At 35.3% G+C, this 26,260-nt stretch overlaps 1 protein-coding gene across 7 annotated transcripts in view; it reads left to right on the top strand.

Moving 5' to 3' along the window:
• Positions 1-25,564, top strand: part of EIF2A (eukaryotic translation initiation factor 2A) — a 42,831-nt gene extending 17,267 nt beyond the window's left edge. For 3 of the 7 annotated variants that reach the window (XM_055569372.1, XM_055569371.1, XM_055569373.1), the window contains 10 exons: positions 2,336-2,435; positions 2,683-2,765; positions 5,783-5,856; positions 5,999-6,143; positions 6,347-6,463; positions 9,232-9,803; positions 13,675-13,788; positions 19,878-20,006; positions 20,687-20,752; positions 23,885-25,564. In XM_055569372.1, the coding sequence (XP_055425347.1) occupies positions 2,336-2,435; positions 2,683-2,765; positions 5,783-5,856; positions 5,999-6,143; positions 6,347-6,463; positions 9,232-9,803; positions 13,675-13,788; positions 19,878-20,006; positions 20,687-20,752; positions 23,885-23,950 (1,466 nt within the window). In that variant the 3' untranslated portion in view covers positions 23,951-25,564. Of the gene's footprint in view, positions 1-966; positions 1,086-2,335; positions 2,436-2,682; positions 2,766-5,782; positions 5,857-5,998; positions 6,144-6,346; positions 6,464-9,231; positions 9,804-13,674; positions 13,789-19,877; positions 20,108-20,686; positions 20,753-23,884 lie in introns of all 7 variants that reach the window. The other 4 variants (XM_055569370.1, XM_055569369.1, XR_008710709.1 and 1 more) reach the window with 3 other exon arrangements.
• Positions 25,565-26,260: the final 696 nt, after the last annotated feature.

The raw sequence follows: 26,260 nt of genomic DNA, 5'->3' as shown, positions 1-26,260 counted from the left end.
CTACACAAGAGCAAGTCAGGCCAAACAGGTTTCAAAGCCTTGCTCTGGCATTTATTAGTAGTATGATCTTGGGCAAATCATCAAATCATATCACTTTTTTTTTTTCCTAACCTTCAGTTTTACCATTTGTAAAATGGAGATGTTAATATCTATTTTATGAGATTGTTGTGAGGATTAAATGAGAAAATGTACATAAAGTGGTTAAAACAGAACATAGTACGTAGAAAATATTCCAAAAAAAAGGAAACTGCTTTTTTAATATACAGTTATTGTCATTTTTGTCTTTATTGTATCATGACAATTCTTATAGTAGTGTCTTTTGGAGAATGCTTCTGAGATTTTAATAGACATCAAAACTCTCCTTGATGATTTCCCCAGCTGCTGCAGTTTCCATTTACTCAAATTAAAAAATACACTTTTTGTTTTCTCTTGAATTTGATATTCCTTTGCTTGTCTGGGTTTGCACTGTGTTCACTCAAAGGCCTGTTATTTGTTTTTGGCTAAAGGTGGTATCATCTATTGTGTCTCCCTGGAAATTCTATTTTAATTCCCAGCTGCTGCTGCTGCTACTAAGTCGCTTCAGTTGTGTCTGACTCTGTGCGATCCCATAGACGGCAGCCCACCAGGCTCCCCCGTCCCTGGGATTCTCCAGGCAAGAACACTGGAGTGGGTTGCCATTTCCTTCTCCAATGCATGAAAGTGAAAAGTGAAAGTAAAGTCGCTCAGTCGTGTCTGACTCTTAGTAATTCCCAGCACCAGCCTTAAATAGGGGCCTTTTGGTAAAACATATACTTTTTTATGTTAGAGTATTTATTGGATATTTTCTAGAACTAACTGAAAATTGATCTTTATGAAAAACGAACACTTCAGAGTGACCTGTATTTAAAAAGAAGTATGAATGTTTTGGATAGTGCTGACTATTGTGAAACAGTATTTCATTGCTGAAGTAATTTCTTTTGAAACCAGAATAAATGTTATCAGTGTCACTAAAAAGGGACTGCTGCACTCCTTCAACCTTCCAAAGGCAGTTTGCCTTGAGTTCTCGCCAAAAAACACTGTCCTGGCAACATGGCAGCCTTACACTAGTAAGTATATTCCAATTGTAAAAATATTCTGATAGGATTAATGCAATTCAGTGGGGGAAAAAAGAGAAGGTTATAGCCTTATAGGAAAGTAATTAATCTTTATAATACTAAGCAGTGTTTAAGAATGTTTTTAATCAACAATGAATCTTGCATTCCCCAAATACAGTGTACTTTAAATGATTTCAAGTTAGAAGATTTGTCATGAGATAGAGGAAAAGAAAAAGCTCAAGGGAAAATTTATAAAGTAAATAATCACTGGATAAAGAAGATCTCAAAATTAAGAATAATAATGAACTTTAAGATAAAATGTTTTATATAAGCATAAAGAGGAAGTACAGTAGACACATCATCTAAGAAATGTGGATGGTATGACAGAGTAGGAAATGGTGTGCCATTTTCTGGAACAAGTAAAGATCTAATATACTTTATATGAGCATTTTATGTAACTGCTTTGTAGATGAGTGATAAAATATTGGGCACTTGTATAGAGCTTATTTTTAAAAGCATTATGTAATAATATGAATATTGTTGAATAAATATATGTTCAGTTCAGTTCAGTTCAATTCAGTCGCTCAGTCGTGTCCGACTCTTTGCGACCCCGTGAACCGCAGCACGCCAGGCCTCCCTGTCCATCACCAACTCCCGGAGTTCACTCAAACTCACGTCCATCGAGTCGGTGATGCCATCCAGCCATCTCAATGCCATCCAGCCATCTCATCCTCTGTTGTCCCCTTCTCCTCCTGCCCCCAATCCCTCCCAGCATCAGTTAGTAGTTCATTATAGGGTTATAAACCTTCTGAGTTTGTTCTTCTAAGAGGCATGGACTGTAATGAATCTTAGTTTTCCAGGTAAGTAAACAAGAATTGGAGAATCAGTTGAGAACTATGAGTGGTTTTATGTAACTTTTTTTCATGCGTGTGACTTATAGACACAGCTTTCATAATAAGACAGTTTAATCTGTTTAACAGCAAACCACATCAGACTTAACAAACAAGAAATCTCCTAAGTATTTTTAAAAACTGTAGTAATTGACTCATTTCAGAAATACTGAACTTCTCAAACAGCTGTCATATCGTCATGGCTTTAGGAATGGGCGATTAAATCTATAACTTACGTTAGAGGGGGAAAATTGATTTAAAGCATCTCTTACCTGATCTTTATAATCTTGTTGAAATTTTTTCTAAGAATGAAATCTTTTTACTGGTGTTAGGAGACAGTTACTGCAAAAAAAAAATTTATTTTTATGGCAGCTTCTAAAGATGATACAGCTGGGCTACCCAATCTGCAACTTTATGATGTGAAAACTGGAACATGTTTGAAGTCCTTCATTCAGAAAAAAATGCAAAATTGGTAAATAAGTGCTTTAAAATATTAGTTATTTTTAAATATTTTAAATATATTTTTTGTATATTGTTTGTTTTTCTGGTATAATTTAGAATATAACTTGTCAGATCAAAATCCAGATCTTTAAGGATTTTGTATGTGGAAATACAGTAGAGTAAGATCTTGATCTTTGTTTATAAGTATTCTTCCTTAAATGGTAAACAATATAATAAACTTTAACATGCTATAGTTATATTCTTGCTCTTCATTGTAGGTGTCCTTCCTGGTCAGAAGATGAAACGCTTTGTGCCCGAAATGTGAACAATGAAGTTCACTTTTTTGAAAACAACAACTTTAGTATGGAAAGATTTACGAAATAATTTTATTATTTACTATAAATGTGTACAGTTTTTATTGCCTTATATGGCATCATATGGTTCTCCTAAATCCTGTTTTTATGTTAACAACAGTTGCTGTTATAGGAATTCATTTGAGTAACTGAAGTCTAAATGCTAGTAAAATGTTATAACACAAATATACTATTTTATAATAAGTTTTTACCATCTAATTACTACTAAATTAATATATTTGAATAGCTCTTACTGAGTTTAGTTGCTATTGAAATTCTGTGATATGAATTTTTAAAATATTGTGTAGAATTTCAAACACAAAAGTAGACACCTAGTCCCAGTAATCATCAGCCTGTTGCCAGTCCTTCTTCATCCAGGCATCTATTCACCTACCATCTCTCTTACTCTGCTTAAGCAAATCGTAAACATCATATAATTTTACTTGTAAATATTTCAGTAAGGTAGTCATAATACTGTTATCACAGATTATAAAATATCTGGTCAGTTTCAAATTTCTAATAATTGCAAATGTAAGTTTTTTAAAACTTAAGATCCAGATAATGTCTTTCATATTACAGTTGATATATATATATAAGTTTCTTTAAATATAGATTTCCTCTCTATTCTTTCTTTCCCCTTGCAGTTTATTATTTTAGGAACAAGGTTACTTGTATTATATATCTTCCCATAATTTAAGTTTTGCTCTTGTATCCTATTCTGTAATTTACCATATTCATCTATTCAAATAGTAAATAACTATTTGAATCTAGAGTTGGTCAGTTTTAAGTTCTTTTTGGGAGATATGAGGGCAAGACTACATCATCATAAGGCAGTATTTTTTTTTTATCAAGAAGCACCTAATGTCTCATTGTCCTTAATTTTGTATAGTTAATTGGCATTAATATTCAGTGCCTTGATCCATTATTTTATGAGTGGTTAGAAATTGCTGATATTAAAGTTTCCCTCCTTCTCATCTCATTTGTTAGTTTATACTACCACTATAAAGAGAATTCCCCTTTCTACTATTTGGTTACCTAGTGTTACTTTTTATATCGGAAAGGCAAGATAAATATTCTTTTCGTTTATCACTTTTAACGAAATGAATTCTTTCACTAGCAACTAGATCCCTTAGACAAGTTAGCCTCCCCCCAACCTAATAAACATATATGATTAATCCATTTAAAAATTATTTTTAATTTTATTAAAATTTTATTATTTTATTAATCCATTTAAAAATTATTTTTATTAATGCTTAAATTGTCCTGTCATTGGTCTTTAATGACTTCTTTGCTGTATGGTGGGACAAGTCATTCTAGGGTTATCTTATTTATTTCTTGCTATATACGTATAATCAGCCAATTCTCTAGTACACTCTGCTCTCTTTTGGTGGAAAATGGTATTTAGAGACTACAGTCTGGGTGTAGAGGATTCTCTTTGCTACTGTGTTGATTGATCATTGTTTCTACTCTTTTTTTTCTTCTTTCTTAGCTTTCATCTGTATTGTTTTTTTGCTAACACTGAGAATCTGGTTCTCTGGGCTACCAGGGGAGATAGTTTGAGAATAGTACATCCATATAATTATTCATTTGCTTTGTTCTACTCGACCACATAGTGTTTTTAGAATAGCAGTACCAGCAATATAACACCAATAACATGATTACTGAAAAATACTTTAAAGAAGAAATTTTGTAGTTCCTTTTGTCCTTAGAGCATTCTGTTGGTGACTGAACACTTTTCAGTACAGACAGTCCCCAACTTGGATAGTTTGGCTTATCTTTTTTGACTTTATAATAAAATGAAAGCTATATATATTCAGTAGAAATTGTACTTTGAGTGTTGATCTTTCCCTGGGCTAGAGATATGTGGTATGATACATGATGTTGGGCAGCAGCAGTGAGCCACAGCTCCCAGTCAGCCATGTGATCACAAGGGTCAACAACTGATACACTTACAGCTATTCTGGACTCTTACAGCGATTATGTTATTCATTTTTAGTTCAGTATTCAATGGATTACATGAGATATCCAACATTTTATTATAAAATCAGCATTGTGTTTAATGATTTTGCTCAACTACAGACTAACATTAAGTGTTCTGAGCACATTTAGGATAGTCTAACATAAGCGATGCATCAGGTGTATTACATGCATTTTCAGCTTATGATATTTTCAACTTAAAATGGGTTTATCAGGACATAACCATGTTGTAAGTTGAGAAAGTAAAATGGGAATTAGAAACTGTTCACATGTACCAGAGATGGTGTGCAAGCTGATTTTGATAACATCCACACAGTCATTTAGCTGTACCCTTCAATGTCCTGCTTTTGAGACTTAATCTGTTCCCGCTGATTTGGGGTTAGCTTGCTTATTTATCTTACTTGCCACTTCATGAGCATGCTGAAAGGAGGGGGCTGCCAGTTTAGCAGCTGGGTATGCTACTTTTGAACGGCTGTTGATCTCATATTTGAACAAAGGGAGAGTAATAGCTCTTGATCCCATTGACCATGAGAGCAGTAGTGTTGATAACATGGTTTCTTACTACCTGGCACGGAGTAATCATTCAACAAATATCCAGCCATTGTTATTGTTACTATTGTTGTGATTATCATTGTTATGGATCTGTGTATCATGTTAATTACGGAATTTTCATATCCACATTCTACAGTAGCAAGCTAGTCATCTTTCCCATCAGATGGGCTCTACGACAACATTAGTTCAGAGGTTTAAGGGAAGAGAATAGATACCTATTTAATACCTACTTTGTGCCTGGCACTGTGTACTAGGAATTAAGTATGTGATTCTCTTACTTGGCGAAGGTCACACAGTTAGTAGTGTCTGAGTAAGAATTCAAGCATAGGTCTATCTCGCTCTCACCCCATGCTTTTTCTACTGTGTAGCTCTGCCTGGCCTACATGAGACTACATTTTGTGTATAGTTACATTAACCTTTTATGATATATTCAGAATTTGACACATATCTATTACCTTTTGCTCATTAACCTAACACCATTTACTTTTTTTTTTAGACACAATTGCAAATAAATTGCATTTGAAAAAAATTAATGATTTTGTGTTATCACCTGGACCCCAACCATACAAGGTAATTGCTAATGTTTTTGTTTGTTCATGTGGAATGGTTTGAGATTAAGCCTTTTCCTAGTTTTTGGTGACTTTAAAGACATGTCCATCTTAGTTTATATGCTTCAAAAAATTAAGTATTTACTTATGTCTGTGTATCTTAGGTGGCTGTCTATGTTCCAGGAAGTAAGGGTGCACCTTCATTTGTTAGATTATATCAGTACCCCAACTTTGATGAGCCTCATGCAGCTTTAGCCAATAAAAGTTTCTTTAAGGCTGATAAGGTCACAATGCTATGGAATAAAAAAGGTATGAGAAATATCTTTTTATCTCCCATTTTGTTTATCAAGCATTAATTGAGACTTATATTCCTGTGTGTATAGAAAAAGGAAAAATTACCAGTGTTTGTTTATTGAAAATTTACATATGGTCTGTTACACTTTTTAATGCTCTTCTTATCAACATTAGGTTAATTTATGTTTTAAACCTAATGAAAGTTTTTATCCTTTTAGCTACTGCTGTGTTGGTAATAGCTAGTACAGATGTTGACAAGACAGGAGCTTCCTACTATGGGGAACAGACGCTGCACTACATTGCAACAAATGGAGAAAGTGCCGTGGTACAATTACGTGAGTGCTCCAGGAGTCTCCCTTTGGGAGAATCGATGATAGTCAAAAATACTGTGCCATAAAAATGTTACCATCGAAGTTCTTTTTTTTTTTTTTTTTTAAGTTGTGTCAGGTCTTAGCTGCAGCACACAGACTCTCTGATTGTGGCTCACAGGCTCAGTAGGCTTAGCTGCTCCACAGCATGTGTGATCTTCGTTCCTTGACCAGGGATTGACCCCACTTTCCCTGCATTGCAAGGCAAATTCTTAACCACCAGACCACCAGGGAAGTCCACATCTAAGTTGTTGATCAAGTGATAGAACTCACGTATTTTAACAACCTTTAAGATAAAATTTATCTTCATTAAGGAATTTAACTCATCCCCAAACATACCCTATTTTGACAGAATCCAATTAGTTAATTTAGTTTTGCTGTAAGTTGAGTAGGGAACTTGCTGAGTGAGGTAATTCCACTGTATTAGCTCTTTGGGAGCTTATTTAACTATGACAGCAAGTTGATCTAGTGGGTTTAGCATCATCTTCAGAACTGAAGAGTGTTAGCCACTTCATACTTTGTTTCAAGGAGTTAAGGTAACTTAATAGTTTTAAAATTCCTGCAACTCAGTAATCTTTTTTATTTTGAATTGAACATCTAAGGGTAAGGTAAACTTTCTTTTAAAACAGTATGTAGTCCCATTGAAGTCAGGAACCAAACAAGGATGACTCCCCCCATGCACTTTCTACTATTGTTGAACATTCTGAAAGACCTAGTCAGTATTCCTGATCAAAAGAATAAGTATACGTTTTGAAAGGTGAAAAGCAAATCACCTCAGCTCATACAGATTGTCACAGTATAAACAGCATCCTCTTATAAAGCATAATGGAAGGAAAGATTCCATATATGGCAACAAAAAAACAAGAAATATATAGGGCTGATAGGAAGAAAACTAAAACTAACGAAGGGCAAACTAACCTTTCGTGAGAATTTTACAAAGATGTCATTTCTCTCCAAACTGATCTAAAAATTAAATTAGAATGCCAGTGGATTTTCTTTTTTTACAACTAGATAAGCTCGTTCCAAAGTTGCTATCAAAAAGTAAACATGCAAGAATGGTTTGAAAACTATGTAAAAAAAGAGTAAGGAAAGAGGGATTCTGATACTATTAAGATATAAAGCAATTGTAATGAAGACAGTTTCGTTCTGTGTTATGGTTAGGCAGATAATCAGTGGAAAACAACAGGATTCAGAAATAGATCCATACTTCTGTAGCCATTGACTTATAATAAAGTCAGCATTTGAATCATGGGTAAAAATGCTGCTCTTTTAATACATGCTTTGGGGACAGTTGGCTATTTGTAACAAAAAGATTTTGCTACTACTTGTTTACCAAAATAAGTTCTGGCTGGGCCAAAAAATTATGTCTAAAACTATAGAACTAGAAGAAAATGCGGGAGAATTTTCTTCTAATCTTAAAGTAGAATAAGACTTTCTAAACACGACAGAAGTCATATGGGGCAAGTGGTAAGTTTGAGTATATGAAATTATAGATTTCTACATTGGGGGAAGAAAAAAGTCCATAAACTAAGCAAAACAAACAATATATTAGGGAAAAATATTTTTAGAAAAGGGATGATTATGAGAAAAGATGATTTTTGATAGTATATTAAGTATAACAAAGACCAATAATAGGAAATAAAAATAGGTATAGGACAGTAAAAAATAGTCCACAGGACTATATTATAGGGCACTAAAAAAAGAAATAAGATTATGTATAAGTGTATTAAAAGGTGCTTAGCTTATAATAAAGGAAACCAGACACAGTTTTCCACTTAGTAGGTTGGCAAAGATAAAAATATGAAACAGTGAGTGAGAATGAGGGGAAAGTCTTTGCTATCAAAAATTATTGGTAGTGTAAATTGGTGCAACTTCTTTAAAGGGCATTTCAGTGTACATTATCAAGTAAATTTATGTGTCCTTTGACCAGGCAGTTTCTCTCTTACAGGTGTTATTTGTGTAAATTTACACAAATGGAAAGTAAATAGCAGGGTTTGTAATGGAACGCAGTGCAGCTGAATGAGGCAAAGCTCAGTGTGCCTTTACGGAAGAATTTCCAAGATAGGAGTATTAAATGAAACAAGAAAGGTTTAAAACTTTTGTGTGTGTGTGTGCATTTATGTATTTAAGGGAGAGAACCTTAATTTCAACAAAAATATTCTGAAATAATATGCAGGAAATATGATAGAGGATTGGTTGTCCTTGTGTCATGGTTGTTTAGTCTCTAAGTTGTGTCTGACTCTTTTGCGACCCCACGCTGTAGCATGCTAGGCTCCTCTGTCAGTGGGATTTTCTAGGCAAGTATACTGGAGTGGGTTGCCACTTCCTTCTCCAGGGGCTCTTCCTGACCCAGGGATGGAACCCACATCTCCTGAATTGGCAGGCAAGTTCTTTACCACTGAACCACCAGAGAGGCTTATTTTTGTGGCATGTCTTTTTTGTGTTTTTATTGCTATATACATATATTGCCTCTCTCAAGGAAAACTGTCAATAGTTTAATAATAATAATAGCTGATGCTTCTATGAGTCCAAATTTCCAAAATGTTTAAAGGAAATATACATTAATTCCCACAGTATGTCATGTAAAAAATCTTAATTTTATCATACTGTGAAAGTTTTGGATTTTTCTTGTTTGACTTGTTTATGAATATTGTATGATTATAACTTGTACTACTAAATATTATATTCCTGTATAGAATTCTTTATCTCTAACAGATTTTATCTTCTTTTTCCAGCGAAAAACGGCCCCATCTACGATGTGGTTTGGAATTCTAGTTCTACTGAGTTTTGTGCCGTGTATGGGTTCATGCCTGCCAAAGCGACAGTTTTCAACCTGAAGTGTGATCCCGTATTTGACTTTGGAACTGGCCCTCGTAATGCAGCCTACTACAGCCCTCATGGACATATATTAGTACTAGCTGGATTTGGGAATCTGAGGGGACAAATGGAAGTGTGGGATGTTAAAAAGTACAAACTTATCTCTAAACCAGTGGCCTCTGATTCTACATATTTTGCTTGGTGCCCAGATGGTGAGCATATTTTAACAGCCACATGTGCCCCACGGTTACGTGTTAATAATGGGTACAAGATTTGGCATTATACAGGCTCTGTCTTGCACAAGTATGATGTACCATCAAATGCAGAATTATGGCAGGTTTCTTGGCAGCCATTCTTAGATGGAATATTTCCAGAAAAAGCAATAACTTACCAAGTAGTTCCAAGTGATGTGCCTAGTGAAGAACCTAAAGTTGCAACAGCTTATAGACCCCCAGCTTTAAGAAATAAACCAGTCACCAATTCCAAACTGGTAAGTAGAGTTTTACTACTTTGGTAGGAAAAGGTTTTTCAATGCAGAGTTCCCTAGATCTTTTTTTTAATTTATTTATTAATTTTTATTGGAGTATACTTGCTTTACAATGTTGTGTGTGTTTTTGCTGTTCAGCAAAGTGAACCAGCTATATGTATATACATATTCCCTTTTTTTTAGGCTTCTTTCCCATTTAGGTCACTGCAGAGCACTGAGTAGAGTTCCCTGTGCTATACAGTAGGTTCTCATTTGTTATCTAGTTAATACATAATATCAGTAGTGTATATGTCAAACCCAATCTCCCAATTCATCCCTCCCCTTCTTCCCCGCTCTGGTATCCATACATCCATTCTTTATGCCCTAGATCTTTTTCTTATGCATGTTTTTGTGTTACTTGGTATCTGATTAGAAGATATAAACTCTAGGGTAGAAATTGTGGAGGACCTGCTGCTGAAGATGGTGAAAGGTTGTTAACTTGGCAAAGTAATTAATGTAAAATCTTGGGAAAGATGAGTGGGTGTGACTTAACTGGCTGTAGAGTGTGGGCTCAAATTCAAATGCCTGTCAAGCTAGGCTGGTAGTGTGAGACAGTGGTGAGTGGTGGGGAGGGGTGAAGAGAGAGAACATTCCCTCTTTAAAGGCCATAGCAACTGCACAACAGTAGCCTTTTGTTTCCACAGGAGATTTTTAGGCCCAGTTTGCCAAAATGTTTGATTTTTCAAGACAAAACAAGTCTGGATGCTTGTATGAAATGCCTCAGTTTTTTTAAGACACTGCTGATCAAACAAAACACACTTGTCCTTGGACCATTAGATCCTTACCTCTGATGCAAAATTGTGGTTCGAGTATTCGTCAGATTCTGATCTACTGTAAGATGTTTCAGAGCTCAGGAGAGAGCATTTATTAATGACATGAGTTTCTGTGATGATGTTGAGGAATAAAGTTACTCTAAGAATGAACAACAACAAAAAATAAAAAAAGAATGAATAACAAAATTACTGGTATTAATAGAAAGGTACTTCCCAGGTGGCTCAGTGGTAGAGAATCTGCCTGCCAATGCAGGAGACACAGGTTCGATCTCTGAGTTGGGAAGATTCCCTGGAGGAAGAAATAGCGACCTACAGCAGTATTCTTGCCTGGGAAATCCCATGGACAGAGGAGCCTGGCAGATTGCAGTCTATAGGGTCAAAAAGAGTTGATCACCACTTAGCGACTGAGCACAAGCTCAAGACCATACATTAGGTGTACTGTCCTAATATACACCTAATGCATGGTCTTGGGCTTGTGCTCAGTCGCTAAGTCGTGTCCAACTATGTAGTCACTAAATGATTAGGCACTCAGGGAAGTAGATACTTTTTCAAAGGATAAATATTTCTGTGCTTCACTTATGCCACTTATGTGCTGTGCTGTGCTTGGTATTTAAACATTTTTGTTGCATTGTTATTTAGTTAAAATATATAACAAATTAAGCCCTATTTACTATTTTTGTCTTTAGATTTTTAAAAAGGATATATTAGTCTTAAAATTTGTTCTCTCTCAATTGAAATTTTTCTTACACAAGATTAAAAAAAAGAAGTGACCTCAACCCATCCTGCTTTCTGAATCTGTGCAATTTAGCACAAGAGAAAGAAATTCTGAATTATTAATAGTATATATTTTTGTTCTCTGACTCATAAAACTAATTTGTTTTGGTCAGTGGAGGGAGAAAAATTAAAATAGAATATACTTTGAAAAAAGTGGGAGAAAACTATGTGAGAGCTTCTTAAAACTAAACTTTTTTGACAGTTAAGATTTCCACTAAATTTTTGCTTTTATATATAACCTGGGGATTATGTGACTCTGTCACATCATTTTAGTTGAAGGAGCTACATGCCTATAAATGAGAAATTTTTGTATTTAATTCCAGAAAAGAGCTAAATGGCAAAGAAAATATTGTCAAGAAATTACTAGAAACAAAGATAGCCTGGTTGATAATTTCACAAAGAAAGAGGGTTACATAGAAGAAGGAGGAAAAAATGTGTTTGGATTCTTCCCCCTGAAGAAAAAAGGTTACTTTTTTTATAAGTAAAAAGTTTATATATTAATTAAAGAAGTATTTCTTGGCTTTTGGAAAAGCTTCACTTTTATATGATGTGTTCATCAAAACAGTGTTAGAGTTAATGTTACTGAAGAAACAAGTTTTATTAGTAAGAATGAAATTGCTGAGTATGGATAGTTTAAAGACAGCATTCAGATTATAGCAAAGTTGAGTAGACACATACTAAAGCCAGAAAAGCCTGTGATCCGTAATAACTGTGTGGATTTTTTTCATCTAAAATGAAAGTCTGTCAATGGCTACATGGTGGTTATAGAGTGGAAGAGACTTCATGCTTTCTTACTGCATCTTTCTTAATTGCTTTGTCTGTTTTTGAAGTTCTCATGAGTGGAAACTTTTCAACTAAAGCAAGATACTATATAGAAGAGCTCACAATTGAAAGAATGTTGATGTATAACACAAATGTTCAGTAAATATTAGTATATCTTAACTATCATTATGAGCAGTGGATATAAAAAAAAGTGAAAGGCTTGCTCTGCAAATTTGTCTCTTCTACAAATATGGATTCTCATATATTCAGTTGCTTCAAGTAGGGTATGTTCACACATAGAACTTTGATGCTTTCTATAGTTAGTGCAGCTGCTAAGATAAAAATCACCTTATGATTTTTTGCTATTACTATATCTTAAATGTTTGATCCCTGCCCATTTGATTATGGCACTTGTTAAGTACGACACAGCTCTGAGATCTAGTACTCAAAAAACTTCATGGAGATCTGGTCCTTTTGATGTGCTGAGTATGGAGAGTTTAAGAGACAGCATTCAGATTATAGCAGTTGAGAGAAATCAATAAGTAAATGAATCTGATAAGAAGTTGAGTACTGTTGTTTATACTACATGTTGCCTGAAATTACTCTGGTGTTACTTTTTTTTTCCCCAGCTTCATTGGAACATAATTTACCTATAAAATTATAAGATATTTAGAGGGTACATCATGGTGATTTGATATACATTGAAAAGGTTTCCTCTCACCTGGGGATTAACACATCCATCACCTTATTTATTTATTTATTGAGAACATTTGAATTTTGCTCTCAAGGAATTTGAGCTGTACAGTTATGCAATACAGTGTTATCAAGTATAGTCATCATGTTTTACATTAAATCCTTCTTGATCCTACCTGTAATTCACCCTCTTATTGAATGTAGTTAATAATTATAGAAATACCTGATGATGAAAATGATTGCTTGTTTTCATTGTACAGTCTGACAAATTGCTTAGTTTTTTAAAGACTTCTTCATTATGTTAGCTGGATTTATAATTATGTAATTTATTTACTCCTTCCTATTCAATTTGTTTTCTTACTGTCGGTTTTTTTTTTCCATTTATCTTCTAATCTCTGATTTTGCAAGTAAAGATGTATCAATTGACTATTTGTGCAAAGAAAATAATTGAGGCAACTGAATTTCTTTTGGCAGTAGTCAGATCCAAAAGGACCACAGAAGAAGCTATTGTTAGTATCTAATTTTATAAAAATCATGTGTCAGTGGTAGTACTAGGAAAAATGCCATTGTTTAAATAAAAATAAAGTGAATTTTGCTGGCCCTTATGTAATTGAAAGATACCGTATATCAACTAATAGGAAGATCCTTATTAAATCCATCCTGACCATTGAAGTAAACCTGCCACAGGAGTTTTGAAATGTTCTTTGTCAGTAAACTTAAGATAAATTTGATAAAATAAATTTGTCATGTACTAGCAAAATTGTATAATTTGTTGTATATGTTTTTAAAAACATGGACTCCATTTCAGAATCATTTATTTGTATTTTCCATAGCACGAAGAAGAACCACCTCAGAATATGAAACCACAACCAGGAAATGAGAAGCCATTATCAAAAACAGCCCTTAAAAATCAAAGGAAGCATGAGGCTAAGAAAGCTGCAAAGCAGGTACTTGGGACACTTATCTTTTCAAACCAAAACAGACCAAACCAGTTAAATTAGCTCTATGCCTTAAAGTTTAAAGAATTGTAGTCCTAAAAACTTGATTGTTAGATTATAAAATGTAGTTGGAGTTAGACATAAGTAGCCAAAATGTCTCTTTTGTGTTTACCTATGAATTTCTCAGTAGTCCTGTATGTGTAACGTGGGACTGAGGAAACTGGGACTGACCTTAAGACCTGAAACCCTAGTGGGATTATGTAGTGTGTTACTTGTAACAGACTGTTTTGGAGGAGCCTGGGTGATGTGGTATAGTTTGCTTTCTTAAACCATGTATTTAGGAGAGACCAGAAATTACATGATTATAAAGCCATTTTGTCACTCAATAGATTGCTACAGGAAATTGTTCAACTAGAAATCTAAATACCAGAAGTATCCAAACAGTGGAATTGTTCTAAAAGAATTTTTTTATATACTTCATAGTTGAAAAACAACAATTGACAAGTAAATAGTGATGGCTTGTGGCTTATGGTGGTAGTGAGACCAGCTGCTAGAAACATGGTTGTTAAAGTCGTGGTAATCACATTTTTGAGGTTTAGACAATTTGGTCTTGCCTATTAATGCTTAGATTTTGACAGTTCTAGGTTACTTGGGTGTTTTGGTAGACAGTTACTATTTTAAGGTACAGAATTTCTTTCATCTTCAGTCACTCAGTCATGTCCAACTCTTTGTGACCCCAGGGACTGTAGCCTGCCAGGCTCTTCTGTCCTTGGGATTCTCCAGGCAAAAATACTGGAGTGGTTGCCATTTCCTTCTCCAGTACAATTTCATTGTGTAACCATATTCTGCTAAAATCTGAGCTTAAAATATTGGTGTGTTCTTTTGTACACACCAATGATAATGATTTGATATATTTTTATCCCCAGAAATATCTGTAAATAACCTAAGCTTTGGTGATTACAAGTAAAATAATCTAATCCACGTATTAGACTTGTTTAAAAGCAGGACTTAGTCTCTCATCAGAGTGGGTAGGGACCTCTGCTGGTGCCTGATGTTACAGACTAGTAGCTAAGATTCCTTTTTTGTTGTCGTTGGTTTTCCAGCTAATGATTATAGGTGTAATTGACAAATAAAAATCTTAAAAGTGTCCAGCATGATGATATGATATAGATATACATTGTAATAGGATTCCTACAGTCAAGTTAATTAACACATGTATAACACATATATTCTGAGGGATGGAGCAATTAAATTCTGCTTTCTTAGCAAATTTCAATCACTGTGTTCAGTATAATAAAATATTATCAACTATAGTCTCCGTATTCTACATGATATCCTCAAATCTTATTTATCCTATAACTGAAAGTTTGTACCCTTTCACCAGCCCCTTCCCATTTCTCCTATCCCCCATTTCCTCTAGCTCCCGACAGCCACCATTTATACTCTCCATTTATGTGATTTTGACTTCTCTCTTTTTTAGATTCCACTTATAAATGATGCCATGCAGTATTTATCTGTTTATCTTTCTCTTTCTGGCTTTTTGCACTTAGCATAATGCCCTCCAGGTTCATACATGTTGTTGCAAATGGTAGGATTTCCTTTTTATTTATTTATTTTTTTATGGCTGGATACTATTCTACTCTATATATGTTTGATGTTGATATATTACATTTTCTATATTCATTCTTTTGTTGATGGACACTTGGCTTGTTTCCATACCCTGGCTATTATAAATAATATTGCGACAAACCTGGGAGTACAGATACCTCTTTGGGATAATGATTTTGTTTCCTTTGGATGTATACCCAGAAGAGAGATTGCTGGATCATATGGTAGCTCTGTGTTTAATTTCTTGAGGAACTGCCATCCTGTTTTTTACAATGACTGTATAAGATTCCTTCTAATTGAGATTTAAGGGTCTTCAGAAATCTTTTCAACACAGAATCCTATTTTTATGTGATATTTCTTCCTCTTTATCAAAAGATACTTTTAATATGAGCATTGCTGGTACTGAGCTAAGTAAATTCCCTTTGTAATAAAATATTAGTCGTTTATTTTGTGTGTTTTTCTGATACTTGAGTACATAAAATTTTGGGAAGAGGGTTATAGACTCAGTTTTCTAATTTAGAAAAACTAATATTAAAATAGTGACTTTCTTAATGATAGCCCTGTGGCTCTTTTGAAAAAACAATGCGTGCTTTTACTGTAAAACGTAATAATTACAGAAACACTCTCCCACACCCCCCTGCATACAGCCATATAATCACCGACACACGTTATTTACTAAAGATGATACTACTAACCCATCATTGTAGAGTTGCTCTTTGCATGTTTTCTCAGTGAGAGCAAACTGTTTTCTACTTTCAAGATAATTCTATCAATATGCAAAGAATTATTTTTTTTTTTGAGACAACTGGTTGAAGTTAGTAAAAGTTATGATTGTGAGGTAGAATGAGGTAAACAATCTATGATAGGACCTCACCTTAACCAGACCGTTTTTCTTATGCCTGACTGTGAATTAAGGAACCAAAGAGAAGGAGTCAGATGTATATAATCTAACCAAGTACTTTTATAAATTTATGGTGATCCTATGAACTTATCATCTTTATCAAAAATAAGTGAAACAAAGAGTTTAATCTTATCATATGCATAGCCTTTCCAGAGAGTGACCAGAATTTAAATACAGTAACATAGACATTTTGACTTACTCTTTGTTTTTTAAAATACGAAGAAATTGTGTCATATTTCACTTAACTTTAATAATTTTTTATATGATATTAATTTTCAAGAAAATTAGAGATGCCAAGGGACCATTTCATGCAAAGGTGGGCTCGATAAAGGACAGAAATGGTATGGACCTAACAGAAGCAGAAGATATTAAGAAGAGGTGGCAAGAATACACAGAAGAACTGTACAAAAAAGATCTTCACGACCCAGATAATCACGATGGTATGATCCCTCACCTAGAGCCAGACAATGTGAAGTCAAGTGGGCCTTAGAAAGCATCACTACGAACAAAGCTAGTGGAGGTGATGAAATTCCAGTTGAGCTATTTCAAATCCTGAAAGATAATGCTGTGAAAGCGCTGCACTCAATATGCCAGCAAATTTGGACAACTCAGCAGTGGCCACAGGACTGGAAAAGGTCAGTTTTCATTCCAGTCCCAAAGAAAGGCAATGCCAAAGAATGCTCAAACTACCGCACAGTTGCACTCATCTCACATGCTAGTAAAGTAATGCTCAAAATTCTCCAAGCCAGGCTTCAGCAATACGTGAACCATAAACTTCCAGGTGTTCAAGCTGGATTTAGAAAAGGCAGAGGAACCAGAGATCAAATTGCCAACATCCGGTGGATCATGGAAAAAGCAAGAGAGTTCCAGAAAAACATCTATTTCTGCTTTATTGACTATGCCAAAGCCTTTGACTGGGTGGATCACAATAAACTGTGGAAAATTCTGAAAGAGATGGGAATACCAGACCGCCTGACCTGCCTCTTGAGAAACCTGTATGCAGGTCAAGAAGCAACAGTTAGAATTGAACATGGAACAACAGACTGGTTCCAAATAGGAAAAGCAGTACATCAAGGCTGTATATTGTCACCCTGCTTGTTTAACTTATATGCAGAGTACATCATGAGAAATGCTGGGCTGGAAGAAGCACAAGCTGGAATCAAGGTTGCCGGGAAAAATATCAATAACCTCAGATATGCAGATGACACCACCCTTATGGCAGAAAGTGAAGAGGAACTCAAAAGCCTCTTGATGAAAGTGAAAGAGGAGAGTGAAAAAGTTGGCTTAAAGCTCAACATTCAGAAAACGAAGATCATGGCATCTGGTCCCATCACTTCATGGAAAATAGATGGGGAAACAGTGGAAACAGTGTCAGACTTTAATTTTGGGGGCTCCAAAATCACTGCAGATGGTGATTGCAGCCATGAAATTAAAAGATGATTACTCCTTGGAAGGAAAGTTATGACCAACCTAGATAGCATATTAAAAAGCAGAGGCATTACTTTGCCCACAGAGGTCCGTCTAGTCAAGGCTATGGTTTTTCCAGTAGTCATGCATGGATGTGAGAGTTGGACTGTGAAGAAAGCTGAGCACCAAAGAATTGATGCTTTTGAACTGTGTGTTGGAGAAGACTCTTGAGAGTCCCTTGGACTGCAGGGAGATCTGACTAGTCCATTCTAAAGGAGATCAGTCCTGGGTGTTCTTTGGAAGGACTGATGTTAAAGCTGAAACTCCAGTACTTTGGCCACCTCATGAGAAGAGTTGACTCATTGGAAAAGACCCTGATGCTGGGAGGGATTGGGGGTAGGAGGAGAAGGGGATGAACAGAGGATGAGATGGCTGGATGGCATCACTGACTCGATGGACATGAGTTTGAGTGAACTCTGGGAATTGGTGATGGACAGGGAGGCCTGGTGTGCTCTAGTTCGTGGGGTCGCAAAGGGTCGGACACGACTGAGCGACTGAACTGAACTGAATCTTCCTAGAAAATTAGTATTCTCACCTGATTACAAACAACTACATTTTTATTTTTTTGGACATGCCACCCAGCTTACAGGCTCTTAGTTCTGCCACCAAGGATGGAACCCAGGCTCTCAGCTGTGAAAGTGGACTGCCAGGATATTCCCACAAACAACTAAATTGAAAAAATTGGGAGGACTTCCCTGGTGATCCAGTGGCAAAGACTCTGCGTTTCCAGTGCAAAGGACCCGAGTTCAATTGCTGGTCAGGGGACTAGATCCCACATGCCACACCTAAAGGATTCTGCATGCTGCGGTGAAGATCGGACCCAGTATGATTTGACCCAGTACAGCCCCAAAATAAATAAAAATAAATAATTTTAAAAAGTTTTTTTTTTAATGAGATTTCAAAAGTAAATTTTGGTAGGCAAAGTATGTCTCTTCTCCTTTTATCCAGTCTTCTCCTTTTTTATTATGAAAAATACCAAACTACACCATATTATCAGAACTTATAGGCTCCTTAAGAGTCAAAACTAAATAATTTCTTTCTAAATACTCTTAAATGCTCAGTAATATTTTCACATAGAAGGTTAGGAATTAACATTTGTGGATTGTAGTGTACAAATTAGAACCAACATGACTCTAAAAAAGAAATAAAATGCTCGAATTCTGCACTGTCTAAAAACTCTCCGGCAGACATTTTTAGATTTGGAGATCTAGAAGTGATACCCTGTCCCATGTTCCCCTAGGATGCTTTGGGAGTTTGGAGTATTCCACCCAGAACTCTAAGAGATTCTAGAGTCTTGCAGAGTCTGTGTATTCTACGGGGAACTCTGTAAGGAAGAAGTAGAAGCCCTACTTAAAAAGTTTTCCATGGCACAGTATTGCTGAGCTGAATTGATCTGATTGTAAATAAATCTCTATGGGACTTACCCTGTAACATCATCTGTTATATGTACTTGAGTTTATATACTCATAGTTTTGGAGGATATCCAAGAGTGAAACTTCACATACACACCTTAGTTAGATAAACCCTCTCACATTTCCAAATCATCCATATAATGGCACATCCCAAAATAACCAAAAATTTAGAATGTTTATTGGCTGAAACAGTAATCTCGTTTACTAAGGTCATTTCATTTCTTTCCATTTGTTATTATATAACTAATTACATTTTACATTACTAACATAATATTTTTATTACATTTTGCTAATATTACTAAAATCCTTTTTTTTTTTTGGGCTGCATCACGTGTCTTGAGGGATCTTTAGTTACTGGACCAGGGGTTGAACCTCTGTGCCCTGCAGTAGAAGCACAGGGACCTAAAACCACTAGGCCACCATGGAATTCCCCAATATGCTATTTTTTATTTTATTATTATGTTACTTTAAGTTACAGATCTAGCCTTTTGGATATTTCATTGTACTGAAATATTTTTTTAAGCTTCATTATAACTATTATGGGATGATATAACATACTTGAGGCCAGCAGTTCAGTTGCTTTCTTTATATAAAGTGTGTAAAAGGCTATGTTTTCTAAATCATATTTTGTTTTCTAAAAGGCTATGTTTGTTGAAATACTTCAATGATTTCATTTTTGAAAACTGAATTCTTGAAAATATTTCCTGCAGGAAGCAAGAATTGACAAGAGTCCAGATATGCCACCTGCTCCTGCCCCACAAAGCACACCACGAAATACTATTTCTCAGTCAACTTCTGGGGACCCTGAGACAGACAAAAAAATCAAGAACCTAAAGAAGGTGGGAGGCTTCAGTGAAAAGCACATGTGTTTATTGAAAGAACACATGAGAATTATATAAAGGAAATAGTGTTTAGATGCCTAAAGACAGGCATCTGAGAGGTTTGTAGCAATCCTTGTTGTTGCTTTCTCACCATGAAATACTGTAACTTAGGAATGGTACTGATTTTAGTTTTATTCACAGATGTCTAAGGGATATTAGTTCTTTATTATTGATTTTTAGAGTAATAAGAAATAATGGACATTTGAACATTTTTATACTCACTGCTTCATTATACCCTTGTGAGACAGGTAGGACAGATATTCATCCCATTTTTAAAGATGAAGAAAGAGGGACAAAGGAAGTTTATTAATTGTCAAATTGCAACCACTGTGTGATGGTGGCCTTAGAGGTAAAATCAGGTTTCTAGAGTGCTTCCCAGGCCACATTACTGAGTTTCTCTTAAAGCTAAAGACATGGTCCAGGTACCATGAGGTACTGAAATAAATGGTGAAATTAGACATATATTTACATACATGTACATATACATAGATGTACATATATAGTAATATTAAAATTTTGAAAAATACCAAATTTCATGTTCTTAATGTACACAGTTTTATGTTTAATTTTGAAAGTAGTTTGTGCATTCTGAAATTACTTATTCTTTCTTCCTTTTGACTCCTGTTTGGTGTTTACAGAAACTGAGAGCAATTGAACAGCTGAAAGAACAAGCAGCAACTGGAAAACAGCTAGAAAAAAATCAGGTCTTTTCTGCATTTTTCATTTGGGCTCATAGTTACTACCACCCTTCCCCTTTTTATTACAAGCAACTATTTAATCAGATTAAAGAGTATATAGATTTTAAAACTTCTTTTGAAATACGCAAGGATAGGGGAAAACGTGGATCGTGGTGAATGAGAGAGTCCCTATTTCCTGTGAGACATACTAATGCTGTAGCTGCTGGCTTATTATGTTAGACAAATAGAAAATTTTCTTCTTTTCTGTATCTCAGGTCACACTGTCCTGTTTCCCCTTTTCCTTCCTCCTGTCCTCCACACTTTGAAGCCCAAGTGTAGAATGGAAGATTTATTAGACTTAGAGAATGCAGTAAGACAGCTCTGTCTTTTGTCTCCTTAATTCATCAGTTCAGTCGCTCAGTTGTGTCCAACTCTTTATGACCCCATGGACTGCAGCACACAAGACTTCCCTGTCCATCACCAACTCCTAGAGCTTGCTCAAACTCATGTCCATTGAGTCAGTGATGCTATCCATCCATCTCATCTTCTCTTGTCCCCTTCTCCTTCCTTCAGTCTTTCCCAGCATCAGGGTTTTTCAAATGAGTCAGTTCTTCACATCAGATAGCCAAAGTATTGGAGCTTCAAGTTCAGCATGTCCTTCCAGTCAGTATTCAGGACTGATTTCATTTAGGATTGTCTGGTTTGATCTCCTTGCAGTCCAAGGGACTCTCAAGAGTCTTCTCCAACACCACAGTTAGAAAGCATCAATTCTTCGGCGCTCAGCTTTCTTGACAGTCCAACTCTCACATCCATACGTGACTACTGGAAAAACCATAGCTTTGACAAGGACCTTTGTTGGCAGTGTCTCTGCTTTTTAATATGCTAAGTTGGTCATAGCTTTTCTTCCATGGAGCAAGCATCTTTTAATTTCATGACTGCACTCACCATCTGCAGTGATTTTGGAGCCTCCCAAAATAAAGTCTCTGACTGTTTCCATTATTTCCCTATCTATTTGCCATGAAGTGATGGGACTGGATGCCATGATCTTCATCTTTTGAATGTTGAGTTTTAAGCCAGCTTTTTCACTTTCCTCTTTCACTTTCATCAAGAGGCTTTTTAGCTTCTCTAACCTTTCTGCCATAAGGATGGTGTCATCTGCATATCTGAGGTTACTGATATTTCTCCTGGCACTCCTGATTCCAGCTTGTGCTTCATCCAATCTGGCATTTCACATGATGTACTCTGCATAGAAGTTAAATAACAGGGTGACAATATACAGCCTTGATGTATTCGTTTCCAAATTTGGAACCAGTCTGTTGTTCCATGTTGGGTTCTAACTGTTGGCTTGACCTGCATACAGATTTCTCAGGAGGCAGGTCAGATGGTCTGGTATTCCCATCTCCTTCAGAATTTTCCACAGTTTGTTGTGATCCATACAGTCAAAAGCTTTAGTGTAGTCAATGAAGCAGCAGTAGATTTTTTTCTGGAATTATCTTGCTTTTTCTATGATCCAGTGGATGCTGGAAGTTTGATCTCTGGTTCCTCTGCCTTTTCTAAATCCAGCCTGAACGTCTGGAACTTCAAGGTTCACGTACTGTTGAAGCCTGGCTTGGAGAATTTTGAGCATTATTTTACTAGCATGTGAGATGAGTGCAATTGTGCGGTAGTTTGAGCATTCTTTGGTATTGCCTTTCTTTGGGATTGGAGTGAAAACTGACCTTTTCCCAGTCCTGTGGCCACTGCTGAGGTTTCCAAATTTGCTGGCATATCGAGTGTAGTACATTCACAGCATCATCTTTCAGGATTTGAAATAGCTCAACTGGAATTCCATCACCTCCACTAGCTTTTTTCATGTGATGCTTCCTAAGGACCACTTGACTTTGCATTCCAGAATGTCTGGTTCTAGGTGAGTGATCACACCATTGTGATTTTCTGGGTCATAAAGATCTTTTTTGTGTAGTTCTTCTGTGTATTCTTGCCACCTCTTCTTAATATCTTCTGCTTTTAGGTCCATACCATTTCTGTCCTTTATTGTGCCCATCTTTGCATGAAAAGTTTCCTTCGTATCTCATAATTTTCTTGAAGAGATCTCTAGTCTTTCCCATTCTATTGTTTTCCTCTGTTTCTTTTCATTGATCACTGAGGAGGACTTTCTTATGTCTCCTTGCTATTCTTTGGAATTCTGCATTAAGATGCATGTATCTTTCCTTTTCTCCTTTGCCTTTTGCTTCTCTTCTTTTTCAGCTATTTGTAAGCCTCCTTAGACAACCATTTTGCCTGTTTACATTTCTTTTTCTTGGGGATGGCCTTGATCACTGCCTCCTATACAGTGTCACAAACCTCTGTCCATAGTTCTTCAGGCACTCTATCAGATCTAATCCCTTGAATCTGTCACTTCCATTGTATAATCGTAAGGGATTTGATTTAGGTCATGACCAAATGATCTAGTGGTTTTCCCTACTTTTCTTCAATTTAAGTCTGAATTTGGCAATAAGGAATTCATGATCTGAGCCACTGTCAGCTCCCAGTCTTGTTTTTGCTGACTGTAGAGAGCTTCTCCAGCTGCAAAGAACAGAATCGGTCTGATTTCCGTCTGATTGACCATCTGATGATATCCACGTGTAAAGTCTTTTCTTGTGTTGTTGGAAGGGATGTTTGCTATGACCAGTGCGTTCTCTTGGCAAAACTCTTATTAGCCTTTGCCCTGCTTCATTCTGTACTCCAAGGCCAAAGTTGTCTGTTACTCCAGGTATCTCTTGACTTCCTACTTTTGCATTCCAGTCGCCTATGATGAAAGAGACATCTTTTTTTGCTGTTAGTTCTAGAACGTCTTATAGGTCATCATAGAAACCATTCCAGCTTCTTTGGCATTAGTGGTTGGAGCATAGACTTGGGTTACTGTGATATTGAATGGTTTGCCTTGGAAATGAACAGAAATCATTGTCATTTTTGAGATTGCCCCCAAGTACTTGATTCATATCAAACAACAAATTAGACCTTGTCTCTAATCTGTGTTTTTTAAATCGGTGGTGACCAAAAAATCTGGTAAAGTCTCAGGTATATTCTTTCTCTAAATTTTTTCTCTTTCGCTATGTGCCTATTGATCTAATAATTATTTCATTTCCTGTTTAATAACTTTATTGTTTTAAACTTTTCTAGTTGGAGAAAATTCAGAAAGAGAAAGCCCTTCTCCAAGAGCTGGAGGATTTGGAACTGGGTATTTAAAGATTCACAGAAAGCAAGCTGGTTACCAGAAATCATTGCAAACGTATTTTCTGTTAAACCCATCAGTGTACATAGAAATATCCATGTGCCCACATTTAACATTCACTTATAATTTTGACCATTTATCTAAGATTCTACATATCTATACAATTACTTAATATGCGTGTTAAATTGAGTTTTACATCCTGCATTCTGTATCATGTCAACATATGATATCAAAAAGAGACATATGATTTTCTGTTTAGCTAAGCTTGACAGATTGAAAGACTAATGTCATTGTTTTTTAGTAGGAGACAGTATTTACCATATAAATGAATAAAAATATTTTAATTTTAGCCTTTGTTGACTCTAAGTTCTTCAATTAACAATTTCTTTATTAATTTACAAAGACAAGTTTGGGAAATTTTTCCTTTGAATATATAACATAACTATCTTGATCCTAAAAGATTATATGGTTGAACATTAAAGAAAAGCCTTAAAATCAGGTTGTACTAAATATATTAAATTGTTTATATTATTGGTAGTATTTGAAGTAAAGTTTTTCTGATTAGTTTTAAAATATGAACTTTAAAAAGAGAAAATAATAAAACGTGATATTTCAGATAATAAACCTGGCCATTTAATGACAAGGTAATATTTTCTAAATGTGAACTATGATTATTTTGCTGTAGTTGTCTTGATTGTTGTGGTTGTTCGCTTATACGATGAATAAAAGTTGTTCACTTATATGATGAATAAAAGATGTACTGGTAACCCAACACATTTAGCTATCAAAACTGATTTATATTTGGTTTTGGAGTCTGTTACAGCTACTTTTTTTTTTTATCTGATTTACATTTGAAGTTATTTTTATTACATTTACATTGATACAGGTTTTAATTATCCAGAGCTAATATTTAAGCTAAGTAAAAGAAAAGAATCTAGGAATACTCTGAGAGAGATATACAGGTAACTGAGCTTCCTGATGTTCCAAAGCTACAAATAAGATTTGGTACAGATCTAATGAATTAAAGTTGTAGTGTTTTGGGTTGTTTTTTTTTTTTTTTTTTGCAGTGGAAGCACATAGTCTTAACCACTGGACTGTTGTCAAAGTCCCTTGAGTGGTATTTTAAATGTTTTGTGTGCAGAGTGAATGTGGACACATACACACTCGTGTACATATAATTTCTTTCAACATTAATTCATTTTTGATAATAAAAACATAAGCTTTTTTAAAGTAATATATTGTAAAACAATGTAATTTTCTAATATAATGCTAAGTAATTCACCTTAAGCCAGTGTAATGTTTTTTGACCAAGCAGCCTAACAGTTTTCTTAATTTAAAATTTTTTAATTACCAATTTATACAGTTTACAGCAAATATATTAATCATTTTTAAAATGTTCATCTTAAGGGAATTCCCTGGTGTTCCAGTGGTTAGGACTCTGTGTTCTCACTGCTGAGGGCCTGAGTTCAATCCCTAGTTGGCAGACTAAGATCCCACACACTGTGTGGCATGACAGTGAATAAATCAGTTATCAATAAATTTTATCAATCTATGGGAATTGCCTGGTGATTCAGTGGTTAGGACTCCGTACTTCAACTGTAGGGCGTACGTATTTGATCTCTGGTCAGGGAACTAAGATCCTGCATGCCATGTGGCCCCCCCCAAAATTTTTTTTAATGAAATGTTTATCTTAGAAGTATTACCATTGAACCTTTTGCTTTAGTCAGATGCTTTTTAATTGCTCTAAGGTGACTGTTCCTATTAAAATTAGATTATTTGGACTTGGTTTTTAAATTGTCTTTATTTCTGTAATCAATCTATTTAATTTTTTCCAAAGAAATGTTTTATTTCTGCGTGCTAAATTGCTTCAGTCGTGTCCGACTGTTTGCAACCCTATGGACAGTAGCTCGTTAGGCTCCTCTATCCATGCGATTCTCCAGGCAATATACTGGAGTAGTTCCCTTGACCTTTTCCAGGGGATCTGCCCAACCCAGGGATCAAACCCCTGTCTCTTATGTCTCTGCATTGGCAGGTGGTTTCTTTTACCACTAGCATCATGTTTATTTCTGAGCACATATCAATGTAAAAATCACTGAGATGTTCTTGGACTACATATTTTATTTTTATTTTAAATATATTATCTTCTGGCAGTTATAGAAAAGTGTGTAAAGTGATGAAGGTGTGCTTGAAATTTTAAATATGCTGTTGTGTATTCATTATAAAGGAAAAAATGTAATTCCTGGATTCTCATAAAAATCTCTTTTCATTAATCCTCTCAGAAATGTATTTGGAGGACTTTTCCTGGCAATCCAGTAGTTAAAACT

The sequence above is a fragment of the Bubalus kerabau genome, chromosome 2 (genome assembly GCF_029407905.1).
Source record: "Bubalus kerabau isolate K-KA32 ecotype Philippines breed swamp buffalo chromosome 2, PCC_UOA_SB_1v2, whole genome shotgun sequence".
NCBI classification, from domain to species: Eukaryota; Metazoa; Chordata; class Mammalia; order Artiodactyla; family Bovidae; genus Bubalus; species Bubalus kerabau.
Note: the sequence above shows the minus strand (reverse complement) of the source record. Positions and strands in the feature narration are given on the sequence as shown.